At 40.9% G+C, this 9,199-nt stretch overlaps 1 protein-coding gene across 1 annotated transcript; it reads left to right on the top strand.

Moving 5' to 3' along the window:
• Positions 1-223: 223 nt before the first annotated feature.
• hamp (hepcidin antimicrobial peptide) lies at positions 224-1,190 on the top strand. The gene is made up of 3 exons (XM_028425170.1): positions 224-499; positions 603-680; positions 859-1,190. Exons 1-3 carry the CDS (start codon positions 413-415, stop codon positions 964-966), a joined length of 273 nt encoding a protein of 90 aa, XP_028280971.1. The 5' UTR covers positions 224-412; the 3' UTR covers positions 967-1,190.
• The last annotated feature ends 8,009 nt before the right edge of the window (positions 1,191-9,199 follow it).

Here is a 9,199-nt window from a genome sequence, read left to right as displayed (position 1 = left end):
CAATTACAGGTAAAAAAAGAGGGCTTAATGTTAGCAGAAGGGGGGGGGCACAATTAAAAATAGATTGCAGAACTTTAAAGAGGAGAAATGAGGAGGTCATAACTTCCCCACTGGAGTTAGGTAACAGCTGCCAGGAATGGGCTGAGCCTCCAGCAGGGATGAGGCAACTCCAGGCCCCGAGTGTGTATAAATACCAGAGCGGTCCGCATGCTCAAACATCAGACGGAGGGAGGAAAGGGTCACTGACAGATCTGAAGAAACCCACTCTCCTGCCATCCATCACTGAACCTGAAGAACAAACAGCAGATACTGTGGTGCTCTCCGGTGGTGGCCTGACACCCATGAGAAAGAAGACCTATCGACTCTAATCTTCAGAGGATTTAATACCTAAACCGTTTAAACCCCATCCAAAATGAAGGCATTCAGCATTGCAGTTGCAGTGACACTCGTGCTCGCCTTTATTTGCATTCTGGAGAGCTCTGCTGTCCCCTTCGCCGGGGTAAGAATCAAACTTAAAACTCACTTCATTTGCTTATTAGCTATAAATATTTGTGTCAGGACATTAAGATGTGGCCTCTTAAATGTGTATAATTCATTAACAGGTGCAAGAGCTGGAGGAGGCAGGGAGCAATGACACTCCAGTTGCGGCACATCAAGAGATGTCAATGGAATCATGGCTGGTATGTTCAATTGACTGAATGAATTAAGCCAATTAGCATGAGCAAATTAAAATTTAAGTGGATGTGGATTTTTTTCCTCCTCCTGGGATTAGCCTGGTGCTCTTTCCATACACGGAGAGGATGAAAACTCTTGAGACGAACACCTTGCTCATGTCACTCGTGTCTCTCTCTCACACAGATGCCGAATCACATCAGGCAGAAGCGTCAGAGCCATCTCTCCTTGTGCCGATACTGCTGCAACTGCTGCCGGGGCAACAAGGGCTGTGGCTTCTGCTGCAAGTTCTGAGAGTTCCTGCAAAAAAAATGATTAATTTATTATGCTTTCCCCTTGTAGTCCTTCAATACATTCCCTGTGCCATCACCATTTATGTATAGAGGCATGATTCAGGAAATAGCACTTATAATGACTCTTTTGTATATTTTTTGTATGTTTTTTAACCTCATGAGATGTAAAGAATGTTTTTTTCATAAGCCTCATATTTAATCCTGAATAAATCACAAACAAACCAAGCAAATGAGAAATGTTTTGTGTCAATAATATGAAAATAGCTCTAATTTGTGTAAAATTATCCCGAGGGTACAAACATGAAACATGTAAGTCATATAAGTAAATGTAATTTACGAGTTTTGAAGATATTGTCAACACACTACGGTCAATATGCTTATTTTACTATAACAAAAACATGCCTGTAAAAGTAATTAGATGTATAAGTAAGTGACATATTTTTTTTCTTTGCCTCACATTATGATTCCATATATTGCACAGAATGAATGTAGCATCTACACAATAGTGTGAATAAGCTAAAGAAGACTCAGCACAGGATGGTGGTGTTTGGATGAAGTCTGACCCATTTTTGTCTTTGAAAACCAGCAAACAGGATGAAAAAACAAGACAACGTAACAACAGTTCTATTTTTTTGTTGCCTTACAAGTCATCATTTTGAAATAATAATAATAAAAAATGATGGCAGCAGAAAAGTCACCTTTTTCACCTTCCCCCAGCTTAAAAATGGGTGAAATATCTGATTATTTCTGCAAGACTTCTTGGGAAGCTACCTCACATAACAATAGGTTGTAGCTGTTTAAAAGTTTTCAAATGTTTAGGTGGATATGTACATTGCTGGACAGACATATTTGGACAAAAATCTGTTACATGTCACAGATTTGTGGGTCTGTTTGGGCCTTCAGCTACAGTACAGGCTGATTGTGAGCAACAACAATATCTCCCTTTTTTTAGCATTTTTATGCTACATTTATGTACATTTTCAAAGAATTTTTCTATTACCTGGGGCTGCATGATGTACAGTACATAAAATACATATTGTCTTCAAGCCAACTTGATTATCATTGATAGATGATAGAATGGCCCTTGGAATCAATCCAGGTCCACCACAGCATGGATGCTCTAATGCAGATCCTCCCCCTTTCATCAGTGTAAGCAGAAGATGCTCGGCTCCTTCAATAGCTATATGATGTATTCCAGAAAGCGCTTCAGGTTATGGTTGCTGTGCACTCTGCTTGTTCAACTAACAACCACAGCTTTGGTGCTGATGACCTTATGCATCGGAGAAAAGAAACAAATACAGTGATTCTCAAAAGTTTGTGAAGCCTTTAGAACCTTCTATATGACTATGACCTTAAACATCACAAAGTGCTGAAATATTAGACTTTGTAATGTATTTATTCAAGAAAATGATCCAATAACAAAAGTTTGTGGACATTTGCCAGCACCTGCTGTGACCTCTTTGTGCAGCAATAACAGCAACTGAATGTTTTCAGTAACTGCTGATCAGTCATCCACAAAGGCTTCTAGAATATTCTTTAGAACCAAACCATGATACTACCAGCATCATGTTAAACTGATGGAATAGGTTCATATACTATAATAGTAGTAGTACAGTAGTAGTAGTATAGTGTCATTCTTTGTCTCAACATTAGACTTCTCTTTAAAGACAGATTATTCTATTCTGGTCTCATCTGTCCACTAAATATATACTAAATATATATATAAATATATTATATATTCCCAGAAGCCCTCTTGTTTGTCCACTTTAACTTTAGCAAACTGCAGCAGTGTTCTTTCTCACAATCTGTCTGTCTGAGCAGCAACAACCATTTCTATGAGGTCCTCACAAATGTCCTTTGATAATGCAATTGAACACTTTCACACAAACACATGTTGTGAAGATCAGACTTTGATAGATCACTGTTGTTGAAGTCATCCTCCACTGATTTAAAACACCTTTTGAAACAGATGGATTCTAATCTGGCCTCCAAAACAACTGCTAATTCCTGAGGTTCAGTATGTAATACAGTATGTAATATTGCATAATTTTCCTGAATAATAATTGGATTCTCTTTGTCTACTTTCGGGAGTGGAACAAAAATGTTTTTGCAGGTTTAATGGTGAACATAATTCATAATAATAGTTGCCTGAAAACAAGTGCTTAATCATAGTTTCTGGTAATATTTGTTTCATGTATGGTCTTGTACAATAGCCTTTGCACATTACTGTATTATTCATATTGCAGTCCAAGTGAAGCACATTTCCGAACTACCTGTTTTTTTTTTGGGGGGGGGGAATGCAGCGCAATACCACAGCAATGAGTTCACAACAACAACAGCATCAAAAGATGCTTCCAGAATAAACAAACTCATAATTTGCGATAAGCCGTGACCAGCTCGGGCAGCATGCTAACACAGGAAAGTCAGCTCAGGCCAGTGCACAAACAGTTTAATGTATTCCTCACAGCATGCTGCACAGGCAGGCACACACACGCAAAAAATACACAAACACACAGGAGAATTCACCGCAATCAGTCAGTTTGAACAATTAATCATTTTCATAATAATCAAAGCCTAATGATGGGTGATTATTTTATAAATTGTCGTCAGTGCATTGTCATGCCATCACAGCTGCCATGCACACACACCAGAGTGAGATTACAAGTGACATCCTTCAACATTTATTACAGTCTGCCAGCAGACATGCTGGTGCATGTGGCTGTTGGTTCTTTCACATGATGGATGCATGTGGAAATGGAATATTTTATTTTTTCCATTTCTTTTTTATTTTTGGCCTGATAACACAAAGCACAAATACATATAATACATGCCCAGTCCACAAATCATATTACACTAAAAAAAAACAATAAAAAAAGCTGAGTATTTTCTGGTAAAACACAGTTAAAAGCTTTCGCTTAAATAAATCACAACCAAGCTTTTACTGTATGCCCTGTATTTCAAATGTGTGCTGCACTTACAAAAAGAATAGCTTCGACTTTTCAAAAACTGGCACTGCCACCCAGGTTTTTCGGTGCAGAATGTGTGCCTCCTTAAGCTTTACTTTAAACAAAAACTACTCATTCCAGAAATGAGTAGTGGCTGCCAGGGGTCTGCTGCTGCTGCATGTCATGTGTTACCTCTCAGTGCAGAGAATGAAAATAAACCCTGGAAGTGTTCAATCCAAGCCGCCGTTCATCCAATAAACTTTCATCGGCCTGTTTAATATAGCAGAGGTTTGGCCTTTAATATGTCCGAGACGAGCCAAATGCTAAGAGGAGAAAAGAGTCATCAAAAGGAAATCAACACAGGGCCAAACAGAACTTCAATAAGAATCTTTAATGACACAACAAGGATGAATGCCAAAGGCACAACAAGCACAATGATCCCTGCAATGTCCCATCTTTGATAGTTTTACACACATCAGGCCAGAGTTTTGTTTACTAGATTTAATTCAAATTAAAGTTACTTCATTGAGTATAGTAGATAATGTGTGTGTGAGAATTAGGAGAATTAGAAGTAGTGACCGCTCTGGGTACACACAGCGGCCAAAGGGTTCCATTCCAGAAAGCAGGTTTAACAAACACTAACTCTTATGATCTGACAAGCCATGCGATGGGAGGAGTCTTTGGTTCCTCAAGTTTATGGGAACTGACTGGATTTTTAGAGCAAGCCTCAAGTGACCATTTTTGGCACATACATGTTTGCTTCATTTCCAAGCCAGTCGTGTTCACTCCTCAAGTGTGCAAGCTTATTGGAAAAAGAGTCACACACTCTAATATGTTTTTGGATTTGATTAATAGGCAGTGTCACAACATTCATTTCCATCCTGCACATGGACCAGACACAGTTTCTGACCATTAACTGACTAGAGGGATCTTAGTCATGTGAGTTCCTGCAAGATCCACCTACAGAGGTCCTGAACACATAAAACTCAGATTCCCAACCAGAATGGAAGCAGAACTGAAGAAGCCACTTGGGGGAGTGGCTTGAGTCCAGTTGCCTCGATTTAAAACTCTTGGAAATGACTATGACCTGGATGAATGAGAGCATCCACAGATATTTCCATCCAAAGTTTTTTTTACCAAGATCTTGTTTTGATGATGAAGAGATCTGCACTCTGGTGAACAGCTCATGTGTGAGAATGATGTCTCTTGCTGCTCTAGTGACACTTTGTCTTACTTTGAGCCTGACAAACGTGGTGTTATCACATTGAAATATTGCTGAACCCAGACCTGACTAACTGAAGCGGCCCCATATCGAAGCACTGCCCCCCACCTGCTTTCATAGTAAGGACTAGGTTTGATGGGTGCAATGCTCATCCGTGTTCTGTGCCCAGCATTCTGGACTCATTTGGTCACCTGACCTTTTCCCCATCGCTCCAATCTCAATGCTGCACAGTAATTTAAACATATACAAGTTGCACTATTGATTTGATTTCACCAAATGTTTAACTGACCACCAATCAAAATAAATTATTTTTTTTCCCCCGGCCACATTTTTCTATCTTCAGAGATAGTTCATACATCACATCTCTCCTCCACGGTTTTAATAATGCGCTGGGGACTTTTTAACCCTGCTTAGTAGTCCCAGCATCTCCATAGGTGTTTTCTTTGCTTGAGGCAGGCTAAGATTCCGACTTCTTCCTCTTTTCCTCGACGAGTACACAGTTTAAAAAATGAGAGGCTGCTCACTGCATCAGCTCATATTAATCACTGGAGTAATTATCCAATAGGAGGCTTATAACTTTGCTTACTAAATCCAAGTAGTGACTTCTTTTAGCCAGGCAGATTCAAAGTATTCAATTTCACGAAGAGGTTGTGATTTAAAACTCCTCTCTTGGTTGAAAAAGCTTTAAACACAGAGTAAGGCTTATTAAAAACACACATTCATAACATTTAAACATTTTCCAAAGATAAACCTTCCTGTCTAAACCCATCAACCACAGAGTACCTCATGCTTCTCATAACAAGCTGCAATCATTTCATTCAGAGGAGATGAAAATGTGAATGTGTGCTAATCAGAGGTGGAGAAAGAAATTAATGAAAGAACGCTAATTTTCATGTTAGGTTGAACAAACTCACTTCACTCTCTTCACTGAACCTGATTTCTGGGGAAGAAGCGCAGAGGTGGAACCAGGCAAACGAAGAGTTTCTTCTTATTTCTGTGCCTGAATGAGCTCCTGAGAAACAGCTGTGTTGTCAGGTGTCACATGATGCTCACCGAGGTCATCTAGTGGACAGGTGAGGCATGACAGCCACATAAATCTATCAGAAAAATGTGTGTGAAGCGGCGACACTTCTGTCCCGGTCATTTTGTATGGGAACACTGTCTCTTTGACAGTCAAAACATACACAACCTGCTTCACGAATACCTTTCTGTTCCCTGATGCTTTATCAGGATGTGTCGTCCCATTGTTTCAGTCAGGGGGGCCAGATTAATATTTAATAATGAAGACTGCAACCACCTGAGCACTGAGAGTGTGCGTTACACAACACAGCCTAACAATAGTTTTTTTTTTTGACCTACTGACATCATTTACATAATGTTTCTAAATGAAAATCATCTTTTATTCCAGATGAGCAGTCTATAGATCGGCTGTAACACAGTGACAGTGACACAGCTGTGTCTCTATGTCTTCAGAAAGATCATGGTTATGTTTATTTTTTCCGAATCCACTCTACATTTAGTCATTTTAAAATTTCAGTAGGAAGTGTTAGTAAGATCATCTTCTTCAAACTGCCTTTTACTCAAATCGATTTTACAGAATTAAATTCAGCCATATTTTAGACTTGTGCTACTGCCAGCAGTCTCAAGCAGTTTGTCTACTATTTGTCATAATTAGGGATCTGTGCAGTGCAGCCTTTGGGTAGAGCCACACTCCTGCTGTTTGTCTTAGAAAGAATGCTAGCCTAAAGGCTCCCGAGACCAGGTGGAAAGCTAAAAAGACAGGGATGGGAATAGACGTAGCTGCTCTCTCACTTTCTTACCCCGTCTTCCATTGATCCGCAGATACCTCAAAGGCGGAGGAGAGAACATGTTAATCGACTCCTTAGCTGCTGAGAAACAGCCAGTCTCCATTCCCTAGCTTTTTGTGAACATTTAGTATCCTGATACGGTTATTGACCTACAGCCGTCGTCGGGATTGTACCTCTGTTGCTCAAAGAAAAGGATCGTCTTCCTTGCTGCCCATATCACTTCTCCACATATACCAAGGTATAATGCATCCCGCCATACCATTTGCATTTAGATCACCCTGCATTGCACAATGTGTGTCAGGATCTGAGTCGATACTGCGGTGGGTTCCTAAGGAGAATGGATGGTGGCGGTAATGAAGGCGAACCACCAACACAAACAAGCCGCCCGGCCGTTCCTCTGCCTGGGCTCCATGCAGCACCTGGAGTCGTTAGTTTTAATTAGCGGAGGGGAGTGATAGGAGCTCCTCTCCCCTCCCACCCACACACCTATCCCCTCTGGTGGAGAGCAGCTGAATACTGATGCACCCTCATGTCTTTTTTCTCTCTCTCCTTTTATTATTGGTGTTTAATTGCTAGAATATTACAGATTCAAAATGTTTGTTCGGATGAACGCTCAGGCCGGATGTGAGCCTTAGCAGAATAACATATGGGTTGTCAAGTGTGCAGCTCTCTGTAGACATTTTCGGAGAATGAACCTCCTGACAGTTGCAGGATTGTCGAGCAACAGATTTTTCCAGCATCCTTAACCATGGCCACCCCTCTGTAGCTATGCTCTCAACTCCGATAAGACCCGCAGTCACCTACACTGCCCTGACACTCCACCCACGCACACACACTACACGCATGCCTTGTTAAGCTCGAACAGAAGAGGAGGAAATGCAGCGTCCTCTAAATTCAGGCAAAAGCTAGAAAGATTAGTCAGTAGGTGCTGATAGTGTCTTCAGATATTTCAGAGAAAAGCACTGCAAATCTCCTGTTTGTCTAATATTACAGTTCCTATGATGGCTCCTCCGAGCTTTATCGGTTTCATTCTTATTCAAAGCTGCATTTGGAGGATTTGGTTCCTGATAGAATCGCTCTGCTCCAACCACCTCTCTCCTCTCTACTGAGGCATATTCTATGATTTACATTACCTATCAAAACCTTCCTGTCAAATACACAGCACAGCCTACTGGAATATAGCTTCCACCATATTCCCACAGTGTATGTATGCCAAACTGAAGGGCTGGTGGTGGTGGGAGAGAACTGGGTGGGTACTTCTGAAAAATAAGTCCAGTGTTTTTGAAACCTGTAACACTCTGACAATCCCATTGGTATGTAAAGTCCTATCTTGATTCAGACATGTGGAACTTTTTTCACTTCTTGAGTCCCAGCCAAGCTGTCAAAATGTATATGGTATAAAACCACTGCTCCTACTTCAAGCCTGCATTGGGATATGAGACCACTTGTGTGGGGTAAGGTAATACATTTGAGGTGAAGCATAGCCATTGATCCAGTTTGTCCCTGCAAACTGAATGCACACAGGCAATATTCTCTCTTGGATTGAGATCACATACATACAGTATACACACACACACAGTGAGAGTGCAGCAGCTTTTAAATATTTCACTACTTCCCCCAAAAAACCTGCAGAAAATTGTGTACTTTCTCATGCAATTTTGCACATAGCCATGTGTTGAAATCTGCATAAATCATGTCAGTGTTGCTCAGACTTATATTACCCTTGGGAGGGCTGTGTGTTTCAGTGCAGCGCGGTACCCCCTGGTCCATGTTGATTATATCAAACAATATGCAGCACGACCGGAATGCATAAGGAGACCAGGCACGTCTCCCCCCATGGCTGAACGGTGCAAGAAGCCGCTTTATCTCAGGGCTCAGTTTAATACTCCAGACTTCGGAGGAGCCACCCTGGGGTGGATAGATAGGGCTTGTCATTGTTTTACTGGCTCACACTCCACTATGGAGCTGTATAGGCTCCCCTGTGTGCCTCCAGTCAATGTAACGATGCCACAAAATCATTCCGCATGGATTTGTCATTCCGGCTTTCACACGTGCTCCGTTTCTCACTGGTCGATGAGGCAATAAAATGGATGTCGCATGCATGTTATAGTTTTAGATGATAATGAGATTAATGTTATCATATTAATATCACACCAGCATATGTTGCTTTACTGTGAGAGCCCAAGTAGTTCAATTAGTGTAGGATTTATGTAACAAACTAATACAAGGAATGCACACTACACTGAGATCATGCATCGG

Source organism: Parambassis ranga, chromosome 16 (genome assembly GCF_900634625.1).
Source record: "Parambassis ranga chromosome 16, fParRan2.1, whole genome shotgun sequence".
Taxonomy (NCBI): domain Eukaryota; kingdom Metazoa; phylum Chordata; class Actinopteri; family Ambassidae; genus Parambassis; species Parambassis ranga.
Note: the sequence above shows the minus strand (reverse complement) of the source record. Positions and strands in the feature narration are given on the sequence as shown.

Bases quoted from the DNA above. Each gene is read 5' to 3' on its own strand.
- hamp (XM_028425170.1), top strand. From the start codon at position 413: ATGAAGGCATTCAGCATTGCAGTTGCAGTGACACTCGTGCTCGCCTTT. The intron at 500-602 runs GTAAGAATCAAA...ATTCATTAACAG, and splicing joins CTGCTGTCCCCTTCGCCGGG to GTGCAAGAGCTGGAGGAGGC. The intron at 681-858 runs GTATGTTCAATT...TCTCTCACACAG, and splicing joins TGTCAATGGAATCATGGCTG to ATGCCGAATCACATCAGGCA.